This window comes from Scyliorhinus canicula, chromosome 8, assembly GCF_902713615.1.
Source record: "Scyliorhinus canicula chromosome 8, sScyCan1.1, whole genome shotgun sequence".
Taxonomy (NCBI): domain Eukaryota; kingdom Metazoa; phylum Chordata; class Chondrichthyes; order Carcharhiniformes; family Scyliorhinidae; genus Scyliorhinus; species Scyliorhinus canicula.
In genome coordinates this window covers 22,652,743-22,678,332 of record NC_052153.1, presented here as the reverse complement: position 1 = coordinate 22,678,332, position 25,590 = coordinate 22,652,743, and the positions used below count along the sequence as shown (strand labels likewise).

The 25,590-nt window shown below is 42.1% G+C and overlaps 1 protein-coding gene across 4 annotated transcripts in view; it reads right to left on the bottom strand.

Annotated features, from left to right (window-relative positions):
• The window catches only part of LOC119970159 (lysine-specific demethylase 4C-like), a 478,393-nt gene that overhangs the window by 26,157 nt on the left and 426,646 nt on the right, over window positions 1-25,590 (bottom strand). For all 4 annotated transcript variants that reach the window (XM_038804261.1, XM_038804264.1, XM_038804265.1 and 1 more), the window contains one exon: window positions 20,314-20,433. In XM_038804261.1, coding sequence (XP_038660189.1) covers window positions 20,314-20,433 — 120 coding nt within the window. The remainder of the gene's footprint in view (window positions 1-20,313; window positions 20,434-25,590) is intronic.

The following is a 25,590-nucleotide window of genomic DNA, read 5'->3' as shown; positions in this document are numbered from 1 at the left end:
GAAAACGCAGACCAGTCTATTACTCATCATGGTCATATTTAGAGAAGAAACGGGCAGTAATCAAAAAGGATGCATTAACAGCCATGTGGGCAAGTGAGAAATTTCCTGACTACATCTTCACACTACAACAGAAACACAAATCGTTAGTCATACTATTGAATTCAAAAGAGCTTGTAGTGATACTATCATGAGTACAAAGGTTTGAATTAAGATTGATGAGGTTTGATACTTATATAATAATCTTTATTGTCACAAGTCGGCTTACATTAACACTGCAATGAAGTTATTGTGAAAAGTCCCTAGTCGCCACACAGTTCGGGTACACAGAGGGAGAATTCAGAATGTCCAAATCACCTAATATCACGTCTTTCGGGACTTGTTGGAGGAAACCGGAGCACCCGGAGGAATCCCACGCAGACACGGGGAGACGGTGCAGACTCCGCACAGACAGTGACCCAAGCCGGGAATCGTATCTGGGATCCTGGCGCTGTGAAGCAACAGTGCTACCCACAATGCTACCTTGCAGCCCTGGTATATACCGTGCAGCTCTTGTATATACTGTGCAGCCCTTATATTGTATATGTTCAAGGGAAAAAACAGTGCACACCAGATGCATAATCATGCATTGAAATGGAGATTCCAGACAAGTGTGATATCAAGTTTTCTATAATACCAAAGTCCATACATTACTGGCAAATACACAAAGATTGAGTAAAATCAATGAAGTTGAAAATCAGACAAGGAATGTGAGCAGATCACAGAATTTTGTATTAGAGGATGGCCATCATGTATCTCACATTGTTCTGTCTTAGACCATATTTAGAGCGGAGAGTAAATCTGACAGTGATCGATGATTTACTAGCATACAATGATGGAATAGTAATTCCAAAAACTTTGAGGCTTGAGATCTTATAACATCCACATCAAAGTAATTTAGGTGTTACCATGTGCAGAGCCAGAGCACAATATTCGATTCGGTGGCCGGGCCTCTCAAAGGCATTGGAAGAAATTATGTCCAAATGTATCACAGACAGGAATCAGAAGAACCAATAATGCCATCTTTTTTTCCTGCAAGACTATAGGAACACCTCAGAATAGATATATTTGAGCACTTAAGTAGACAAAAGAAACACGATGATAGTAGCCACAGAGCAGGAACATTATCAGATCTTCAAAAAGGGAAGCAGGCTTGGATCAGAGATCAATTGAGATAAGAAACCATGGAGAAATCACTACGCCATTACATAAGCCAGATGGAGCAGGGCATAAGAAGAAATAACAGAAAAGCTTGGATTGCAGAGTGAAAATCAAAGACCAGAGAGGTTGCCATAATCAGAAATCAAAAAAGATACTGAAGAGGGTGATCCCAAACCATCTGTTGGCTTGAGTTCAGTTCAACAATATCTGGAGGACCAACACCAGAATGAAAGAGCTTTCCGAGTTATGTTAAAAGATTGATGGCATCACAATGTTTACTAGTGTAAGAGGTGAGAATCTAAAAAATCAGGAATGAGAGAGAAGAGAGAACATGGAGTGAGAAGAAAAAACATAACTTTCCTAACAGAACAAAAGAGACAACGGTCTGGATTCTAGGTCGGCGGGATCCTCCGTTTCGCTGGCAGCGCACTCACGCCCACAAATTTCCTGATGGCGTGGCGGTGCCCACAATGGGAAACCCCATTGGCTAGCTGGTGGGACAGAGGATCCCGCTGCCGGCAGGGACATGCCGCACTAGAACACGGGGGGGGGGGGGGGGGGGGGGGCAGGACGGAGAATCCTACCCTGTATTTCCATTGAGACTTCAAATGTTTAGAGTAACGAGGAGATTGAAGCATTAATTTCCAGTAACGTCAGGGAATATTGAGGTCTGAACAGAGACTTCAGGGGAGATGTAGTATAATGGAGTATGTTACATTAAGTCCCACAAAGGGTTAACTATAATAGCCTGTGATGTCAGAAGGAAGTGACATATTTATGTGATCAGAATCTAGGAGTAAGCAGCATGAAAAGAAATGCATGTAAAAGATAGTCCTCATAACTATAAATAAGTTACAATAAAGTGAGGGTATTTGCAGCTAGCAGTCTTTGGGAGTTATGGAAACTACACCAGCCAAACAATACAAGATAAAAAACACTCATCGAATCTGCAGAAAATGAAACACAATTAAGTTTCAGGGCGACAACCTTTTATAAGGGTGAACGGTTTGTTTCCCCACACACTCTGCCGGACTGAATGTTGCCAACTTTTTTATTTTAAAATGTCATCACCCATGTTGCTTCTCTTTTGCTTTAGCAAATACATTTAAATTGTGCATTTACCATACTAAGATTAGGCGATTGCAAAAAAAAACATAAATGCGCTCATTAAGTGTTTTGTTACCTGTGTGGTAGGCAACATGTGCTACTCAATCCTTGATTTGTGATGAGGTATTCTGAATCCCGATGAAGAAGATTCGAACTCGTCCAGTAGTAACAAAAGGTTTATTGAGTAACTACAATTATATTTACATGGGTTCTTTACTTTAACTTTGATACCAGTGACAAGGTTAACAAGCTCTAACTATGGTAACTATACGTAACTCCCCTGCCCATCTAAACTAGTCTGCTGTTGCTTTGATCACAGTGCACCCAAGAGAGAGAGAGAGCCCCAATGTGGCTGCCTTTTATAACCCTGTTGGTCCGGTCCTCTAGTGATCATGTGGTGCCACCGATTACACATTAACCCCCTGTGTACATGCACACATAAAGATCACTACATCCCCCTTTTTTCGTGTTACATATTTTCTGTATGTTGTAAAGAAAATTGAACAAACATAATATTTGCAGTTTGCAAAGGCATTACATAAAATCAATGCGTTAGTCTGTCAAATGTTAATAAATTTAATCTCTTAAGTTTTTTTTGCTTGCGTGAAATAGGTAGACAAATGATGATATGTACAAGTTGTGATGATCTTGATGATTATACAAAGCCAATTAATATTTACGAGTCGAGTCTTAATTTAAAAAAATTGAGAGTCCATACTTTATGAGTTTATTCAGTCGAGTTGCTTTCTTCTTCTGTTGTTGAAGTGGTGATGTTGGTGTTGTTATTTCTTTGTGAACGTTGTCAGTATTCCTGTGTTTAAGTAGCCAAGAAGTCATCAATGAGGTATTTGAATGGTCGAATCACTTGGTTGTCTGATTTATACTTTGTTTTTTTTTCGATGCTTGTGGTAGCAATTCTGTGTTACATCTTTGTTGTCTGACCAGGACTTTTTCCTGTGTTTGTGGTATTGATTCTGTATGTAATCTTTGTTGTCTGACCAGGACTTTTTCCTGTGTTTGTGGTATTGATTCTGTATGTCATCTTTCTTGAAAGCTGGTTTGCTTGTTTGTTGTGGAGCAAATGTGAATTTTTGAGATTTGTTGCCACGCCATGGCATGTTTACACTTGCAAATTTACTTATTGTTTAACCACAATAAAGTGGATAAGGTTGTGAGCAGGTGGGGACCTTGTTTTACTGTACGAGAGCCTGCATATTTTTGAGAATTGATTCCTAAATCTGATCAATTTTCTACCAACTTCGTCATCCACTCACTTTTTATTTTAAAGCAATACTCTGGATTTACGTTTCATATTCTCTTTGCTGTCTTGCACAACTCTACAAGATCAGGTCTCAGATTATAGCAACTCAGAAACATAGGGCACGATTTACTGTCCACGTTACACACTCTCGCTCTCGTGCAACATGGCCGGTTGATCCCGGGAGGGGCTTTCCAACAGCCTTCACGGATCCGGTGAATCCTGCAACATTTCTCTGTGGAATTGAGTGCGTTCCCCGTGGTACCTGCGCTAGCCCCTCAATGGTAGTGGTCCAGGTTGGCGCCGTTTTTTCTGTCGTAAAAGTCTACGGATTCTCCGTTGGCGTCAGTCTCAGAAACAGAGAGCCCAGTCCTCTAAGGATGCTCTAAACTGGTGAGAAACCCCCAGGGCCCAAAAAAGTGACCTACGTATTGTTTTAATGCGGTGGGGAACTTGCTGGCAGAGCTGGCGGGAAATTCCCTCAAAAACCCGCCACAAATGAACTTGGATATTTTTCCACACTAAATTCCGCCCATAGTGAAAAATGAGGAGGATGATAAGGATAAGACTTTAGGATGATACAGGCTGGTTAAATGGGCAGACGTGAGGCAGAGGAAATTTAATGTGGAGAAGTCTAGCTGATGGCATGGCCAACAGCGGTGGAACTAAAGGGCAGGTGATGCACCAACTCCTAATGTCAGGGAAATTGAGATTAGGGGAGAGGGGTGAAGAGAAAGGAAAGGCGAGTCTCAGTAGGGATTTAAACATGAGAAAAAACATTTAGATTTGAGACCATGGTGAATGTGGATACAACAGGGAGGAATGGGTGATGGGCGAGGAGAACTTGGTACATTGTGGAATACAGGAGCAATTTGGAGGCTGTGAAGTTCACGGGGAATGAAAAGCCAGTTCTAGTCGAATTGGAATAGATTAGAATACGTCTTAAGATGACAAAAAGGCATGGATGAGAGATTCAGCAGGAGGAAACAGTCTCGTAATGCGCTGATTCAATGAACCAAAGGGTCCTTCGATAACAGTTTAATGCATTCAATGTTACTAATGACCATGTGGACGAAATTACATGCGTCTTTCATATTATCTATATACATCTTATAAAAATATATGTAATCCAATTTTATTTGAACCTCTTTACTGTCACGACCATTAATGCGAACATAATCTGAGGTACCATGATATTGAAGTATGATTTGAGTTAATGGGCAGAATTGATGTATAGCTAGTGTTATGAAATATTAATTTGACCAATTTGACACATTAATATATATAAATATATTTCTAAATGCTGGGTGTTGTACTTTGACACTGTAATAAGTTCAGAAAGTTGTTCCGGACATCGAGGTTGGAGAAGAGGCATGCCTCAAATGGAGAAAAGTACTTTTAGGTCAGCTGCATACCATGACCAGAGATCTCAAGAATATATTTATTAACCATCAATAGTTTTGTAATGCAATTAACAGGCAAGCCCAGAGCTGAAGTAGACAAAACATTAAAATGTTATTACTCATTATAATCGTGCTTAAATATGAGGACTCTAACGTACTTAAGAAATTACTGTGTTGCTGATAACAGGAACTATTTTGCACAACTTCAGCATGTATGCAAATATTAGCAACATCACAAAGCTACTTCCATCAGTTAGTGTCAGCAGTATTTCGCCGAGATTCTGTATTTATGTAAAACTGAACATTATCCAAGCCAATAAATACAAAACAATGTTGGTCATGAAATGAAATGTTCAGAATGTTTCTGCAGAAACAATGGATAATTCCACCATTTTTAATTAGTTTTCCTTCCTCATTCATACTCGCCTACTTCCATAGATCAAAAACCTAATTACTTCAAGAAAATTTGCTGCGAACTATGATGTCCCGTTTAATAAACACAACTTATACAGCTCTGCCTTCATGAAATTTATGATTAACTAGTTTCATTATATTAAAATGTACCAGAAAGATTTCCTGTGTTTAAATAAACTTACTCAAATATGAGTTTTTACAATGGTGATTTCACTTTTAATTGATATGCCACAGAATGTTTTTGCAGCATATAAACAGGTTGCCCCAAGCAACACTAATACCATGTTAACTTTTTTTAAATTACAGATAGGGAAATTTCATAAGCAACAAGGCACTGGATTAACTTGGAAAATCACCTTGCAACATTTGATTGTGCCAACAATCCTAATGCACCAGTATATTCTCCAAAATGAATCACGCAATAAAACTATAGTGATTGCAAATTAAAGGTATGTTCCTGACAATACTTTTAAAGGAATAACATGCAATACAAATATACAAATTCAATGGACCTAGTGTACAGGCAGCCTTCACAGTGGCTTGTAACAATTTTGCGAGCAATGCACAAGCTTAAAAAAAAATCAACAAATTAACATGACTGCTCAGATATACCGCCAAACTGACCTCATCAAAATGTATTTTTTGACAAAGGATTATTAATTCTGTGAAATACAAAATACCACAATATTTTGATCTAATCTTTGTTGGGTTTTAAATGCAAATTTCTACAGATTCAAATTTCAAATGGAAAAAAGTACACTTTGGTATTGAGCAAGTATTTTGTTAGGGTTGACAAATATATTTATCTAAATATAGATCTAATAAAGATTGAAATTGTAGGAATCTATTCTTAGTGTCCACTGAAGCCCATGATATTTTCACATCTCACGTTAATGTTTTTAGTAAAAGCCGTTGTAAGAAAGCATTTTTAATTTCCTATTTGGTTAAAAAGAATCTAAAAAGTGAAAGTGACAAAATGAAGAGCAAGCCAAACTTTGCAGTGATTTTATTATCCTTAGTTCTATTAAGTGAGAGAGAATGTGGTCCAGTAATGGCTCCCCAGTATCTCAAAGCAAGATTCCTAGCCTATTTCCTGCACTGCTTATAGCAGCATGGTTTAGGCCAAAAGTCCATAGCACAATTGGAGACTGAATCCCCATCGTAGAAGAACTACAGCTCAGTACACAATACTCTAATGCATTGTTAGAAGCTCTAGCTAACAGTAATAGCACAATAAATCCTGCAGCCAGTTGCATAAAAAATGGATGTTGCTATAAAGGCCAGGGTTCATGAGTTGTGGACTGTTGCAAACTGTTGGGAACAATTATGCAGTTGCCATTTTTAACATATTAGCATGTGATTATGCACCTCTTTGCAAACTATAAAGAACAAAGCTTTTAAAATTGATATTTCCAACTGCGTCTTTTTCTCACCCCCCCCCCCCCCCTCCCCTGATTGGAAATGATATTTATCCTATATGAGCATACTTTCAGTAAATGAAGAAGAATATGTAACCAAACCTATTAAACTAAAAGTACAGGCAATTTAATAGTGTTGCATACTATGCAATTAATTTGCAAAACGATATGCATTATGAAACATTTAGACGTTATGAAACAACCAAATCTGATAGAAGCTAAGGCTTCTATATTGCAAATTATATTCTGTTCCCATTTATGCTATTTTTCTTAAAGGGAAATCATCAGCAAGTAATGATTCGAGATACAATGTAGAGAGATTAACGTCCGATATCACTGGACAATAAAAAAAATTCTTTTTAACTTTTGGAGCTGTTAAAATGCATTTCTTTAAAGGAAATTGTTAATTAAGTTGCTGTACCAACTGACCTCTTGTGGCATTCTTGATAGTGTTGCACTGTTATCATAGAGGAGGTGAGAGAGTCAAAGTTTGGACAGAGATTTGGAACGGGCATGCAATAAGTATTTTTGATCAGATCACAGAAAATGTGTATTTTTCTCACCCATTGTAGCAGTATAAAAAAGTGCACAGCTGGATAAGGGTGCATAGCTACAGAAATTAAATTTTATGTCCAGTCTGAATTCACATTAGAAACAAAATATGCATGCCTTGTAATCATTCTGTGCCAGCTCCCTTGCCACACCCAACCCCATCTCTGTTAACTGAGCTAATCGCTCAGAAATAAAAAAAAAATGCAAACCCTTATCTAAACTAAATCCATGTTTCAATCTGTTTTAAAACCACTTCGAAGAATAACTGCTTAATTACTGTTACTCCCTAAGGAAAGATGTGCTTCTCATTTTTCTATTGGGAAAATCATGTTGATGCATTCTAGGATTGCCCTGCAATGGACAGACTGTAAAATAAGAAAAGAAATAGAAGTAATAGCAGGTCATTTGGCGCCTTGAGCCTGCTTTGCTATTCAATAAGATCATGGCTAATCTGATTGTGACCTTAACTTCACTTTCCTGCCGATTTTCACTACCCACGACTGTATCACAGCATTCTATAGTCTCTCTCCAATTAAACAAGATTCTCTTTTTCTATTCTTTCTACCGAGTGGATAATCTCACATTTTTCCACTTTATACTTCATCTGCCAATTTTTCTTCCACTCATGTATTCTATCCATATCCCTTTGCAGACTCTTTGCATCTTCCTTACAACTTGCTTTCCTATCTACCTTTGTATTGTCAGCAAATTTGGCTACAACAGATTTCATCCATGACATTAATATTGATTGTAAACAGTAGTGGTCCCAGCACTAATCCCTGTTGCACGCCACTCGTTACAGCTCACCAACCTGGAAACGGCCCAAATTATTCTGAAACCCTATTTCCTGTTAGTTCACCAATCCTCTATCCTTGTTGACATATTATCCTGAACACCATTTATGGTAGCACAGTGGTTAGCACTGTTGCTTCACAGCACCAGGGACCAGGGTTTGATTCCTGGCTTGGGTCACTGTCTGCGCGGTAACTGCACATTCTCCTCGTAACTGCGTGGGTTTCCTCCCACAGGTCCAGAAAGACGTGCTGTTACGTGAATTGGACATTCTGAATTCACCTTCTGTATACCTGAACAAGCGCTGGAATGTGCTGACTAGAAGCTTTTCACAGTAACTTTATTGCAGTGTTAATGTAAGCCTACTTGTGACAACAAAGATCATTATTATTAAGAAGTGTAGGAGTTGGGGGTGTGGTGGGGCAAGCGTTGGAGATTGAGAATGATCGGAGAGAGCGTCTGATATTGCAGGGTTGGATGTGTGTGATAGGTGAAGATAGTTCTTAACGTATGCAGGAACCTTTTAATGTTGCAGCTTACTTAATGTATTTTGAAAAGCCAAACTGAATACATCTACTGGCCCCCTTATTCATCTTTATTGTTACATTTTCAAAGAACCCTAATAAATTTGTCAAGAATCCATGTGACTCTATTTGAACATAGCATGATTTCTTAAATGCCCTGCAACTAGTTCATTAATAATGGTCTCCAGCATTTACCCAATTACAGATGGTAGACGAACTGACCGATAAGTTGCTACTTTCTGTATCCCTCCTTTCTTTAATTTGGGAAGGGCAGGATCACATTTCTGGTTTTCCAAACCACTAGAACCGTTCCAGATTCCAAGGAACATTGGAATATTACAACCAATGCATCCACTATCTCTTCAGTCATCTTTGAGGTTGCAAAGAAGGTGGCGCTCCTAAGATTAGTATTAGATCGGGAAAAAATATCAATTCAAATCCAAGACTAAGGACAGAGTGCAGAATTACTGAAGTTGGTTGACACACAAAAGCCTTTGGCCCTGTAGTTTACCGTGGCTACCAAATTTATGATCAGGAAATGGTTGTTAAGTAATGGGTTAAGAGACATTCCAATTAGTTGTCTCATTTATGTTAAGTATCCAATAATTGACATTGATTATGTAAAGAGGCTTCAGGTGGCCTTTATGTCAGGTGCTGTGATGATAGACTTTTGTGCAGAGTCTGTTAAAGTAAAATAAAGGTGTCTGTGTAAAGGAGCAGAACCGTTGACTCTTTATACAACAGCAGTTAAACGTCTAATAATGGTTTCCTGAATGTCATGGAGTTTCAATTCTTTGCATGCACGTTTTTCTTTCCCCCACTCAGAAGTCAGCCTGCCAGGTGAGAAGTGCTCCAGAAAAAGCAGTATTCCAGAAACAGATAGATTTCGTCCATATTCGGAGTAGATCTTGTGGGATGGATGGAGCAAAATCAAAGGCAGGTCAGGGCTCGAGGGGGATAGGCAAGACATCAGAGGTAGAGTTGGACTGTGGGAAAGATTGGGCAAATGCGATGGTGATTGGATACAGAGATGGAGGAGGTCGAGGGAGGTTTGGGATTCAGGTAACATCAGGGGACATGGGCAGTTCTAGCACTCATGGTCAGAGTGGGGGAGTTGAGCAAGAACTGCAAGATTGAAGGGGTACGGGGGAAAGGTCAGAGGGAAGTCTCCTGTTGGAGGGAGGGGTTCAGTAATTGTGATGGGCACAGGATCAGTGACCATAAAGAAAGGAAGAATCGATAATCATGTGTTGGAGGGTGCTGTTTGGTGTTGGAGGGCTGTGGGGTTCTTACATCATGATATATCTTGGAGGTAACGGCCGTGTTCAAAGGTAAGCTTGGTGTACTGAAAGGAAGCACACTTGTGGCTCTTAGCCCTAAGGCAGAGCGATAAAGGCACCTACCCAATGGATCTGGTCCTTTTTGCCTCCTTTCAACCTTTCAGATTTCTTAAGACCTCCTACCCCCCCCCCCCCCCCCCCCCCATCTGTGCTAAAACTTAAAATAGATGGGTTTGAGGGAGGTGCAGTTACTATTTCAGGTTTTTTACATTTTAGATTTCCACCCCACCCAAATCCACTTTGTGAGTTAAAGTTGCCCCTTTCGGATCCTTGCTATTATATGAGACTGTAGATTTACAGGCCAGTAATAAATTAATGTTCAACTTGATGAAGCATGATGAAGAAACACAGTGATTATTCCCAAAAAGTGAACTCAATATTTGCATTAAACATGATGAAGCCTTAAAAAAGTTACCTCATTATGTAGAACTATGTTAATTGACAAAACCTAGAGCATTATTGTTGGCATCTTCTGACTTCACAAACAAATCTGAAAATTTTTCATGACTAACATTTTCTTTTATATTTGACCTGCCTAAAGTTAATTATTTACTCACAGTAGATTTCATGACTTTTAAAATCCAAACTCAAAAAAAAAGCAAATCAAAACGTTTTGAATTAAAATTAAACTTTATTGTACATCTTAAAGAGGCAGGTGGCGCTAAGTTTTTGGCAACTGCTGAACATGTTAATTATTTATTCACAGCTGAGTACCGATTGAGCCCTACCTCAGTTAGTGACACTCAATGATAACTGAAGGAAATTGATGCTTACGCAAAAAAAATAGTTTTCAGTCGTACAGGGGGTTCGAACCATCAAGTCCCACTGTCAGGTGAGATGCAAAGTTTGCATCAGGTACTTCCCACAGAAATGGTAACTCAAAAGCTTACTGTTGCCTACCTTTCAATGTCTATTACATTATATAAAAGGGATATGGGCAGAGGCTACTGAAAACACCAAGAAGATTGAAGAAATAAAAGTCAAACTGACAGGATAGAATTAAAATGCACAATTTAGTCCTTCGCAAGCAGAGAGAAAATCAGAGAGAGCACAATAGGTTGAAAGCGTCTGATATACTGGTGCAGTAAAGTTACTGTTTTGCAACATCTATTAAATAATAAAAAGCTGAATGGATTGCAACATTTCATCTCAAAATGTATTGAAAAATTCTTTGGCAGGTTATCAATGGCAAATCCCATGTTAAGTGTCATTCAGCAGTTGTGCATGTCGGTGACATCATGGTCTGGATCTTCCAGGCAACAGCAGTGATCATTGGATTTGATTCAACGCTACTGAGCATTTCCTTGGGTCTTTGAGCCTGGCTTTCCCAGGAATGCAGTGCAGCATCCATCAAGGAACTCCACTGGAACGGAGTAGAGGCCGGGGAAGACAGGGCAGTCCCCCTTTTTACGCCACTAGCTGCCATATGGCAATCTTAAATGTCCAGTTTGAATGTTAGGGAATGGGTGACAGAATAGGTGAGTGGATGAATGGACGCGTGAATGAATGGGTAAGTAGGTTGGGTGGGTGACAGCGTGAGGTGGGTAAGTGGTAGCCAAGTGAAATGGGTAGGTGAGAGTTGGATTAGGAAAGGTATTCAGGTCTGGTCAGGAGGGGTAATTGCAGGGATGAGGGTCGTCAGGCGTGTAATGGGACAATTGGTTGTGGAGTTATCAAGAAGTTAGTCAAGGTTTTAACCTGTCTAACATTTCCTGTTAAATCCTATGGAACTGTCGCAACTCTCCAACTAACTCAGAATTGGAGACACTCACTGAGGGTCCCAGGCAGAAGAAGGATTGTCCATCAGAAGTTGAAATTTCCCAGACAATTCCCACGTAGGTCTACGCATCAGGATTTGCACGGGATCCTGACATACTGCTTTGGTGCACTTTCAGTCACTGACGATTCGGAGACTGGACGATTTAGCCCCATGATTAACATTAACAATATGATTGTAATGTAGCAGCAGTGCAAAATATAACATTAACACTGTGTTCATGCCTGAGTGTCAGCATACCCTTACACCAAAAAGTCACTGTTCGCCAGCTCAGGAAACCATTCAGAGATTCCCTACAGTGCAGAAGGAGGCCATTTGGCCCATGAAGTCTGCACTGACCTTCCAAAAGAACACTACCTAGGCCCATGCCCCACCCTATCCCCATAACTCTAACTCACCTACATCTTTGGGCACTAAGGGGCAATTTATCATGGCCAATCTACCTAACGTGCAAATCTTTGGACTGTGGGACAAAACAGGAGCACCCGGAGGAAACTCGAGCAGACACGAGGAGCATGTGAAAATTCCATGCAGTCACCCAAGGCCAGAATCGAACCCGGGTCTCTGGAGCTACGAGGCTACAGTGCCAACCATTCTTCCATTGTGCTGCCCACTATCAAAGGGTCTCCTTGGAGAGATAAAATGCAAATTATTTTCATGAAAGGAGTTAAAAAATCAAATAATCAGTGCTGGTCATAGTGACAGAGTAACCAATATATTAATCTGTCCTCTGACTTAAATCCCTACCCTGCATTGTTTCCTTCAGCAGTGTCCATGGAGAGTCAATGGCACCCAAGATTCACTGTCTAGATTATGCCTTTTTGTGCAATAACTCAATCACCACTTAGATTGGCAACAGAGAAGAGAAAGGAATCTCCAGAAAATACTTTTGGTCCCTCGTTCCAAGATATGAAAATAATGTTCAACTTTAGCTCAGGAGCAACAATTTTGCTTCTAAGTCAGGACTTGAACAGATGATTCAGATTGATTGCCTTTTGTTTTGTTGGTGCTTTTTTGCCAGAGAGGCATTCAGCTCAAAGCCCATCCACCAGCTTATTTGGACATAAAAGCTTCCATTATGCTATTTGAAGAGCAGCAGAGCCAAAATTATTCTGTCACTTTTGTTCCTGTACAGTGTGAAGACTTTGGCGTCACACATCTCCTGTGTAACAAAACCTATCTCCCAGCAGAGAAGGAGAAGGTCATAAAGTTGTGGCAATAGATGCAGAAATACTTGATTCACAGAAGCAAAGCTGTACCATCCAGCGGAACATCTGTTTACTTCTGAGGGAGACTGCAACAACTACAAAGGCATCTCACTCCTTTGCATCACAGGGAAGGTCTTCATAGAAGACTCCATCTACTTGCAGACTGAGTGTACACAGAAGCACAGTGCGGTTTTAATGCCAGAACGCCTACTATGGACATGATCTTTTCCAAATGCCAGATAAATGAAGTGCAGGGAACCCACTACCTTATTTTTTTCATAGATCTCACTTAGGCATTCAATATGGTCTTCGGAGTAGGGCTCAGCAAAATCTTCAGAAAAATTGGTTGATTTGATTGAATTTATTATCACGTGTACTGAGGTACAGTGAAAAGTATTGTTCTGCGTACAGACCAGGTAGATTGTTCCATACATGAAAAACACAGGACATACTGTGTGAGGCCCCCTAAGGGGGCCTCACGGTAGCATGGTGGTTAGCATCAATGCTTCACAGCTCCAGGGTCCCAGGTTCGATTCCCGGCTGGGTCACTGTCTGTGTGGAGTCTGCACGTCCTCCCCGTGTGTGCGTGGGTTTCCTCCGGGTGCTCCGGTTTCCTCCCACAGTCCAAAGATGTGCGGGTTAGGTGGATTGGCCATGCTAAAAATTGCCCGTAGTGTAAGGTTAATGGGGGGATTGTTGGGTTACGGGTATACGGGTTACGTGGGTTTAAGTAGGGTGATCATTGCTCGGCACAACATCGAGGGCCGGAGGGCCTGTTCTGTGCTGTACTGTTCTATACATAAATATACAATGTTAAACTCCTTAGCCTTATCTGCTCCTTCCATGAGAACATGCACTGCACTGTACAGATTGGCGGTGCCTCTTCCAACAGGTTCAGAGTGAAGAATGGAGTAAAACAGGGCTGTGTCATAGCCTACACTGTTTGGTATCTTCTCCATGCACTTGACTTTTTCCCTCACTGCAGATATGGACTCAATCTGCTTGCAAACTAGATCAGATGGAAAGTTCAACAATATATAAAGGCTGAAATTGAAGACAAAAACACATTCAGCAGGATTCTCCATTTCTGAGACTAAGTGTTGACACTGGTGCAGAATTCGTGGACTTTCACGATGGCAAAACTGGCACCGAACCTGGACTGATTCAGCGACTGTTGAGGGGCTAGCACTGGTGCCAAGTCGAACACTATCAATTCCAATGAAAAACGGTGTGGGACTTGCTGGGTCCATGAATGACACTCGGGAGGCTACAAGCTGCAGTCGCACAAACACATTAATCCCCACACACCTCATCCCAGCCAACAAGATGGCACTGGTTGTGCTGGAGCATGCCCATATATCTGATGGGTCGGCTGGGACCAGATGGCAACTTGGGGGGGGGGGGTTACCTGTACGACCCGTGGCTCTAAGTTCACAGTGAGCTGTCAGGGGTATGAGCAGCTGAACGACTGCCTTTCGGCTGTGACAATGGTGTTCCGTGCCCATCCACCACAGCCCCCCCACCCCTACTCCCTCAGCCCTTGAAGAAGTAGCACAAATGTCAGGAAACTATGGCGATGTTGGACACTTTCCGTACCTCTCTCTCCCTTAGCAGCCACGACACTGGTTTCACTATTTTTAAAAGCATAGGCGAACCAACCTGTCGGGAACTCGGCCATCAGGGGCAGAGAATCACAGAGGCCCCAGAGAACACCGGGTCAGGAGCGCTAATGATATGCAAATGGTGTTTACTGTACGTGCGTTCCAGACCACATTGGTGCTGCTGTCGAGGTGACGTAGAATTGCGATTTGGTGTCAAATCGGCACCCACCGTGATTTTAGTGTTGGATCTATTCTCCGTCCAATTGCATTTAGAGTCATAGAAGTTTACAGCATGAAAACAGTCCTTCTGCCCAACTTGTCCATGCCACCCAGTTTTTACCACTAAGCCAGTCCCAATTGCCTGATTTCGGCGTCAGCCAAAGGAGAATCCCGCCCATTGTGTCCTGATCAGGGAACTCCTCTACGCTGACAACGCTGGCTACTCGCTGACATAGCAACTCAACTACAAAGACTTAAAGGTTGCCTCTGCCAAGCCTGTAAACCTGTTCCCACTGACTATAAGTATCAAGAAAATGGTGGTATTGGGAGAAGCTGCCGCATCTCTGTCCATTCCCACAGAAAGTGGTTAGCAAAGAAAGTGGTTAGGGGCTGGTTTAGCTCACTGAGCTAAATCGCTGGCTTTTAAAGCAGGCCAGGCAGGCCAGCAGCACGGTTCGATTCCCGTACCAGCCTCCCCGGACAGGCGCCGGAATGTGGCGACTAGGGGCTTTTCACAGTAACTTCATTGAAGCCTACTCGTGACAATAAGCGGTTTTCATTTTTTCATTTCAAATTCTGCTCCTTCGGTTCACGGTGACAGACAACCTGTCCCTTGATGCAGATCTCAATATCACCCTTCGGACCAAGCTGTCAGCTTATAAGGCCTGTGTTCTCAACATCTAGCTGTAAGGCTGTGAAACATTGGTGACTTACAGCTACCAGGAAAGAAGCTCAGCAACTTGCATCTTCGCTATCTGTGGCTCATTATGGATACATCCGGGCAAGACAAAAGTTCAGATGGGGCAGTCCTATCAAAGGCAGAGGTCTCAAGTGTGTTGCATTAATCAGAGGCAGCTTTGTTGGCTCGAGCACACCTACGGGATGGATGATGGTCACATACACAAGGACCTTTGGTCTGGCAAGATAGCAGGAGCCAGATGACCAGCAGAGCGCCCAAGGCTCTGCCTCAAGGGTGCTTTGCAAGCATGGGAAGAAGGCCCTAAACATCGAAAGTTAAGATCTGGTGAAAGAGGGAAATGACGACACCTCTTGAGGGCTGGCATGAATTAACACAATGGTCGGTGCCAACAGCTGCTTGGCAACAAGCACCAATATCGAAAACAACAACCCACAATGTAATTTGGCAAGCAATTGTGTGTAATTACCTCTACTGACTTTTGCTTGTATTTTTTATCTCCTTTTATTTCTTGCTTGCTTTATTTCTCCTCTTTTCGGTGTGGTTATGTGAAATGTAACATACGAGTTGTGAAATACAAAATGTTAAAACCCTATGAAAAAACCCAGCACAAAAAAAAAGAAATTGCCTTTCAAGGATTGGTCTTAACAGCCATCAGCAAAAGCGCACCAAATTAAGAGATCCACACCCAAATGGATTATTTGTTGTGTCCATCAACTCTTGTAGATGGAGCGATGCCAACAGGGCTAAAATATATTTATTTCTTAGCAAGCACCATCAAAAACAGATCAAGTGGACTGGCTCTTATTTTATGCTGCTCACATTGCTGTCTGCAAGACTATGTTCTGTGCAAACTTCGTGCTGCACAAAAACTGCACAGTGCAAGTTTTTTTTACACAGAGGGTAGTGGGTGCCTGGAGCTCGCTTTTAAGGGACATCTTGACAAATACATGAATAGGATGGGAGCAGAGGGATACGGACCCCGGAAGTGCAGAAGATTTTAGTTTAGACGGGCAGCATGGTCGGTGCAGGCTTGGAGGGCCGAAGGGCCTGTTCCTGTGCTGTACTTTTCTTTGTTCTTTGCATTTACTGACAAAACAATAGCCACCATAATATCGAGAACTTCTTGACTTCACATTTACTGAAGCTTTCTGCCTCAGCCAAGAGACAGATGTTGCAACCAAGGAGCAGAACGGTGGCACAATGGTTAGTGCTGCTGTCTTCACAGCGCCGAGTTTGATTCTGACCTTGGGTGACTGTCTGTATTGAGTCTGCATGTTCTCCCCATGACTGCATGGGATTCCTACGGGTGCTCCAGTTTCCTCCCACAGTCCAAAGATATTCACGTTGGGTGGATTGGCCATGCTAACTTGCCCCTTAGTGTCCAAATGTTAGGTGGAGTAATGGGGTATGGGGATAAGGTGGAAGAGTGTGCCTTGGTTAGGGTGCTCTTTCAGATGAACACCGGATGGGCCAAATGGCCTCCTTCTGCACTGTAGGGATTCTATGACTCTTATGTTCAGCATTTGCCCACATAATTTCACAAAGACGTAGTTAATTGAATAATATCTTTCTTCACCCTCCCTTCATTTCCTCTCCTCCTCCTATCGTCCTCCCTTTCTCTCCAGCTCTCACTTGACTCTGCACTCTCACTGAACTTGATTCAATTATTCCCCCCCCTCCCCATTCCACCTCTGATCCTGCTCCATTTCGAACACTGCCCACAGATTTGACTGCTTGTGTGCAGCATCCTTCTTGATAAACTGGCTGTTATCATACACGATCAATGGAATTTGCAATCAAGTGACTTAACTAGCTTAAAATGAAACATTCTCTTTCATCTACAGCACCATTCATACATTTTTAAGGTATTTGCAATTAAAACAATTTTTAAGAGGGATGCAAATTATTTTGCAATCATGGTGCACAAATTCACCTTGCTAACTTTTTCCTAGATAGAATGGAGAAACGAGAAGAGGAGAGGTTCTATGGTTATTTATTTTGCGTGCGTCTGGTTACGATCCCAGCTGATGTTACTGCAGGGCAGCCAGTTCTCAGAGCGGTACCCCGGCTTATCGTAACTTTTATTTTTTGTTGAAAGACATTGGTGAACAGATTAATTGGCAGGACTGCCAATTATTTTTTAACAAAAGAGTTAAAACATTTATTTAACACGAAAAGATTAATTATAATACACTACAGTGAAAGAGACCGACGTTCTGGCCTTTGCCTCCCTGGTAGCCCGGAAACGGATCCTTTTAATGTGGAGGGACTCAAAACCCCCGCGTGTATAGACCTGGGTAGATGACATGGCTGGGTTTCTCAGTGTCGAGAAAATAAAGTTTGCCTTAAGAGGATCAATGCTAGGGTTCTCCCGGAGGTGGCAGTCATTCGTTGACTTTCTTGGAGAAATTTAAAATGTCGGCAGTAGCAGCTTTCCGAGGGAGGGGTGGGGGGTAAGTGTTGTTTTATGTTATTTCATGGGGTCTGTGAAGATAGAGCCGATTGGGGAAATGTCTATTTTTTCGCCATTTCAATGTTTAATGTTCTTTTTCTGTTACTGTTATAAAATTTTTGAAATATTTCAATAAAAATATTTTTAAAAAACTATAATACACTACTCCTTCACTTCTATTATACCTTGACAGATACACACAGAACGCTTAAGATTACACAAGTTACAAAATATATCTTATAGTCTGATGTTCTCAATCAGCACACAGTCCATGTAAACTTATAGGCGAAATGTGGTCAAACGCACCACACGCTAAAACCAAGTGACAGGTGCCACCCAAAACAGCTTTGTCGATTTCTCAGCAAATTACCCAAATGCTTGTCACACTGTGAGCCAACTGGTCTCACTGGGTTTATGGCTTTCACACCAGTGTCTCCAAACTCCACTCTTGAAGAACATGTTGAAATATTCTCCAACACAAGTCTTTCTCTCCGATGTCTTCACCAAGGATCCACCTCGAGGATCTCAAACTCTTCATTCAGTAATTTTTTTGCCCTGGATTGCCACGTGCATTCATGTTTCCATATAATCTCTCAGGTACCCAGCCACACCAATAGAACACAACTGCTTCACAGGCTGTTACGGTGTCACCAATCTTAGGATTCCTTCAGATGTCTGGCTTTTCACTCGCTTTCTTCTCCAGTCTATATCTTGCAGTTCTTTAACTGGGGGCTTCTCGCACAGCTTCTTTAACTTCGGTAGACCTTGTTCAGATTCCTGTTATTTATTCCTTTAACTTCCTGGAACTCTCAAACTCGGATTTCTGGCTGGTTTTAGTTTCTAGGGTTTGTTTTCTGAATACCTGTATTGTCCTGCCTGAACAGGCAGTCTCTATTCTTTTGAGAAATCTGCCTTCTGCAGTTCCATTCCTTGTGTCCAGCTTTTCTGGTCCAGATTACAACTAACTCAGAAGTTCTTGCTATCCAAGGGCGAGCCTTTGGTTGCAAAGCAATAGCTTGGACGCGATCTAGCGGCCACATTGCGCACGGGTGAGGACAACGTGGCCGGTAAATCCCAGGTGAAGCCTCCCCCGGGTTTCCGGCAGCCTCTGCGCCTCACGGGATACATCCAAATTCCGCGAGGCGTCGGAATCGGAACTGTGCCCAAAAGAGGCGGGACCAAACGGCGCTCGCTAAAGTAGGTTTTACACCTAATTAAGGCCTATCTACCCGGGATCTATCTGCCTCCCTCGGTCCATCGGCATCCCCAGGAAGGCGGCAACTGGGTGCCAATCACTACTGGTTCGCAAGAATGTGGACCACATGGAATGGCACCCGGGGAGGTCTTCTGGGTCATTGGAGGCCCCTGGGTGGTCTGTGATAGCGCAGGGTGGCCCCCTTGCCCTCCACCTGGAACCCAGGCAACCTGGCACTGTCCAGCTGGCACCTTGGCACTGTCACCCTGGCACTGCCAAGATGCCCTAGTGGCACTGTCAAGCTGGCAGGAGCATTGCCCAGGTGCCAGGATGGCACTGCCAAGGGCCAGGAACCGAGGGGCCATGCCCATGAAAGGTGGTTGACGGGGGTTTTGAAGGCTGGGGGTGTGCTCTTCAGGTACATAGGGGCTGCTGGGAAGTCAGGGGTATGACAGGAATCCTGGAAGGGGTGCTGTAAAGTGTGCTGGAAGGGGGCATTCGGAGGCTTTAAGTGGGGGGGGGGGGGGGGGGAAGGTGTCCCAGGGACTCCATAGCAGGGTGTCTTCACCTGGGAGGATGTGGGGTAGTGTCCATATGTATGGGAGGTGACATTTCCCATGGGTGGGGGACCCACAAACTCATTAGAGATCAGGGCATCCTTTCAAAATGGCGGCCTGATCTCAGAGTTCAGCTCCAGTTGCGAACAAAATTCTAAGCGTGGGCTAAATCGGTGAGCAAGTCTCCAGGGTCCAAAAATGTGACTAAGTGTCATTGGATAGTGGTGGGGAACTCCCTGGTAGAGCCAGCGGGGTACTTCCTGAAAACCCGCCACAAATAAACTTAGAAATTCTTCCATTGAATTACTTATTTAAAACCTGGAATTGCTTCATGTCGTAAACCTTTGAATTACAATGCAGGCACAGTGCAACAGACATGTAGGCCCATTTGTTTAACATGAAGCTAACTAAAGTTCTAATCTTTCCTTAGCACAGAAGTACAGAAACACAAATTAAGCTTAAATTTGTACATTATTTCGAATACCCACAAATAAAAACATCAATAATTTAAACCAACACTATCTCCTAACAGTCTGCTCATTAAAACGTTAAAAGTTTAAATATTTCCTCCAACAAATTCCAAGTAAAACAACTCTTACCTGGTACATGTAAATAATGTTCGATGCCACAAATTTGGCACCATACAGCAGTCCATCAGTCCATCTCACCTGGACAACTTCTCCCTCTGCTGGAGGACCAAGTTCTAAGCAATTTTTGCTCTACAAAGGCAAAAAGATAACACGTATTTTAAAAACCCTTATATTTGTGTTGGTCATGTTATTAAATGATAGCACTCTCAACACTATTCTACAATAATGAAGTCAAAGTGTGGTGATGTGAATGAAAGAAGCTGGATTTTGAAATTTTGATACAATGGATTATTTGCCACATTCATAGTCTTCATTTTTCTTTGGTAGAAGCTGAACCTCTGCATATGGATGGATTCTTTTCAAGATGCTGCCTGACCTGCTGAATAGTTTCAGCATTTTCTCCTTTTATTTGCTCCTACTTTTGTGTCTGCTAAAGTTTCTTGTATGCTTGGGTCAGGCTGGCCGGTGAAGCACCCTGGATGCCATGGAGCTCACCTGAACACCGCCGATGAAAAAAAAAATTCTTTGGGAACACATTAACATTTTAGAAAAGCACCTCTATGCATAAATCAACATTTCACAGCAGAAATGTGTCAAGATGTTTGACAATGTTTCTTGCTGGCTTACAGAGAGCCGAATTTACTGTAGCTCACCGACTTGCCCTTGCCTGTTTAATTTCCAACAGCCTTGCATAACAAGATTTTGTCAGTGGGAGATGAAGAAAGTCGGGAACTGTGAGACCAGGGCACACAACTATATCACCCTTCACCAATGAGGCTGAAAAACTGCTACAAAAAGCACAAAATCTTGATCCAGGAAGTGTAGTGAGAAAGATAAATAGAATGCCAAATTAGATACAAATAGCAAAATAAAGAAATATTGCGGGAGAGGAGATAAAACTGTAAACAAAATATAATTATAACATCTTATTAATCACTGAAGTTCTTTGTCTGCACACTGGTAGTTAATCATGCATCACAGATAGATTTGTTGGCCGTAGTTAAACCTTACCATGCTATTTAAAAGGACACTTAGACTGAAATGGGAAAGCCCAAATCTTTTGTGGTAAGTTTAGTTTATATCTATCATGCAAGTACAGCAATTTCATAACATTCTTTGCCTTTGGATCATGAGCAGTTTTTGGGACCTATCGAACAGGCAACTCCTGGATTATTGGGTTGAAGCACGTCCTGTCCGTCTGTATGATTTGCACTTTGATAGTGGTGAGTGTCATTTGCACCACCTGTATTCAGACAATAGATTTTGGCACACTGTGTAACGTAATAAATCACACTGAAATGTATCAATGTCAGCTGCATCATGGCAAATATAGCTCCTCTCCCATCACAGTGCATTTGCCAAACAGTTTTCATAAAAACTGTGTTAAAGACTGATCAACTCACTTAGATTCTGCTTCTATTGTCCAAAGTTAATAGTAATTTACTATTTGAGAAATACTGAGAGGTAGAAATGGAATATATTTTCAATTATATTTACACAATAACTGATTTTCAACATACAATTCTCCTGCAGTTACTTCAATATGATTTACTTCATCACACTAGCAGCCAGAATCTATGCTTGAAACAAAGGCAAGGCTAATGATGCTCACTATTTTTTTTACATGTAAATCACACAGAAACTTCATAGGAAGGGGGATACATGGTTAAACCTGAAAATCTAGGAGTAGCTGCTGCCCAATAGCTTCCTAAATGACTCGCCTTTCAAATGCAATCTGATCTCTAACTCTTAAAACTGAATAGCTGGGTTTGCAATAATAGTCTGTCAATCAGCTACTATCTAGAACTTGACAGCAAAGGCACACTTGAGAGTAAAGCACACAATTATGTTCTAAAAAAAAATCTTCCATCGAGTTCTGATTACTCATTTATATGCTGCGTTCAAACGTTGATGAAGAAATTATGACTGTAGATGTGAATACATTGATTGCATTTATCGGAATTAAATCTGAAAGGGGCAAGCTTTACTCTTTTCTCTCAAAGTTGGGCAATAGTGTAAATTCATAGGCAGAGCAACATATATCGTCATAAAAGAACATAAGAAATAGGAGGAGGATATGGCCCCTTTAATTGGCTCCATTAATAGATAAGATCAAGAATGATCTGATCTTGGCCTCAACTTCACTTTCCTACCTGTTCTCCATAACCTTCAACTCCCCTACTGTTAAAGAATGTGTCTATCTCAGCCTTGAATCTATTCAGTGACTCTGCCTCCACTGACCTCCAAGATAGAGAATCCCAGAGATTTATGTTTCTCAGAGGAGAAATTCTCGTCTCAGTCTTAAACGTGCGATCCCTTAATCTGAAACTATGCTCCCCTGGTTCTGGATTATCCCACAAGAGGAAACTGTCGACCCTGCCAAGCCCCCTCAGAATCTTGCATGTTGCCAGACGATCAAATGAGAAAAAATGCTCTACAAATAAAGCATGAGTCAGGATTGCAATAGGGAAGAACTGTGGCAAACAGCAATCTTGTAAGTAAATAAAAAATCAGCAAGACCAGTAATTCAGCATGATGTACGTAATATTCAAAACATCGACTCCAGCATTATAATAAACTTCATTACCACTTAGTTTAGTACAAGTGTGAATTAAAAATTAGTATGCATGATAAGAGGCCATTTATTGAGAAAGGCTTATTTTGTGCAAATGTATTTGATGAAGTTCATCCTGTTGTATTTGCACAAATGCATAAATGTCTGAAGACCACATTTTTTACAATAGTTTTATAAAATAACTCACTTTTAAAGACTGTATATTGTAGTACTTGAATTCAATAAAAACGTTTAAAATTTCAAAGAGAAAGTCTAGCGTCTATTTCGTTTCTAATAAATTGAATGACTACAAAAAAAACAAAAGGGCAAATTCAGCAGCCTTTTGTCAGCTTGTGTGAATGCACAGCAGGCAATGTGATTTGGAAACATGCTGAGCTCTTTCAGATAGTGCCAGATGTTGCTTAGCCGGTAATGGCTGGTAGGATGAAACAATACATTAAATGTGCATTTGACTGGCAGCTTTAACTTTTAACCGTGGAAAACGTTGAGTGTTGCGTGGTTGCACGTCAAAGAATGATCCAAACTCAAGATGATCATCATAAAAGCTGCAGCGAATAATTCAAGGGTTAAGCAAGAGACAACTGAAACAGCAAAACTTACTGGCTCACCCTGCTAAAACAAGTATTTTTACAGTAAATTTGTGCGCCAGGTAAAGATAAAAAGTGTATGTTTTCAGAATTTGATGGAATTACATGCTGAATTCTGTATTGTCAAAATATGATTTCACTCTCATTTGGATTTTGCAAATACAGAAACACAAAATCTAATGTATTCAAAAAATTACATCAGCGGCACTTCTATAATCCTGCTACTATTCTTTTTTTACTGGTTAATCTCAGGCATTACTACCAGACAATAATTGCAACTACATTCTTATGACCTTGTCGAAATAATCATTTCTGAAGCTCGATCACCAGCATCTGATGGGCGACATTTTCCAGATGTTAAGACGGGAGGGTGACTCAGCAAATCCTGTGGTGATGGGTTGGCGGGCAGAATTGCATTGCCCGGGGGGGTGGAGAAGAACCAGCCACCGGACCTCACTATCAGGCCGCCCGCTCAAAATGGTGGCCTGATAACGGGATTCATGATGGAATCAATTGCAATTCCCACCATGCGTAAATTTGAATGAATAGAATAGTGAATATAGGGATTTCAGATATATTGCATTATATGTATTTGGAGCAGTAGGGAGTAAAAGACTGCTGCATTCATGTTCTTAAAATTCCCAGTTTGCAAGGTAGCCACGCTTTGCGACTACAAGAGGTGCAATTAAACATCGTAAAAGTTAGGCTAATGGAGTTCTTTTTAGAGAGTTCGCTGGGGAGTAGAAAATTGGAGACATTGGGCGGGATTCTCCCGCACCGTGCGGGACGGGGTGGCATGAACCACTCCGGCGCCGAACCAACCCAAATGTGCGGAATCCTCCACACCTTCAGGGGCTCGGCCGGCACTGGAGTGGTTAGCGCCCCGAAGGCCGGTGTGGAAGGTCTTTGGCGTCGCGCCAGCCAGGGCCGAAGGGACTCTGCCGGCCGGTGCAGGTCCGTGCATGCGCGGCATCGTCAGCAGCTGCTGACATCATCCCCGTGCATGCGCGGGGGGGGGGGGGGGGGGGGAAAGAGAGAGAGAGAGGACCACATGGACGGCGCGTCGGAAAAGAGTGCCCCCACGGGACAGGCTCGCCCGAGGATCGGTGGGCCCCGATTGCGGGCCAGGCCACCGTGGGGGCACCCCCCGGGGCCAGATCGCCCCACGCCCCACCGGTAAGAGACCTAGTCCAATTTACACCGGCAGGACCTGCATAGAACGAGCGGGACTTCGGCCCATCGCGTGTTGGAGAATCGCCAGGGAGGGAGGCGCTGCAAGCGGCCGCCGACCAGCGCGGTGTGATTCCTGCCCCCGCCGAATCTCCGGCGCCGAAGAATTCAGCAGCCAGTGGGGGCGGGATTCACACCGCACCCCGGTGATTCTCCGACCCGGCGGGGGTTTGGAGAATCCTGTCCATTGTGTTTAGCTTTGGCAAGATAATGCAGTTAATGGGAGGAGCAAGGGGCTGAAGCAGTTTGGTGTTGAGGTTGCAGTTTAAAGAAGTTTAGTTATAGATTGGGATGTGAGCAGACAAATGAGGATAGTCTCATGTCTGAGGAGAAACTAGCAGTTTCTGGAGAAACAGTCAGTTACGGAATTGACTGTGGACAGACCAGCAGCTGATCTCTGGACAGTGAGTTAAAGATTTGCCTCGGATCAGGATAGGAGCAATTTCAAAGGCTGGCAGTTTCAACAGTAGTTGAAACAGTAGTTGAAACAGGCAAGAATCTGGAATTTGAACCCTGAAGGATATCGATTTCTCAAAGTGGTTTATCCAAGATGTCTCTTTACAACAAATATTCCTGGGTTGGCTAACTGTATTTAAAATGGATTGTGACTAGAGACGGGTTTTGTTTGAGTGGAGGTAAAGGTAGCAATTAGGATTGTTTCATTGTATTGTGAAGCATTGTTTAACGGGAAATTGAAAGGTATTTGTCTTTATGATATTAAAGTTATTAATAGATTTGTTTTAATATACCATATCCCTATTTGCGTGTGGAATCACTCCTGGAACGAAGTATCCTTTCCTTGCATGCTTACAAATTATATAAAATATTGGGGTTTCTGTTTGGTATCCTAGCAACTGTTGGGGATCATAAAACAATCGATAGTGAATTGTCTCT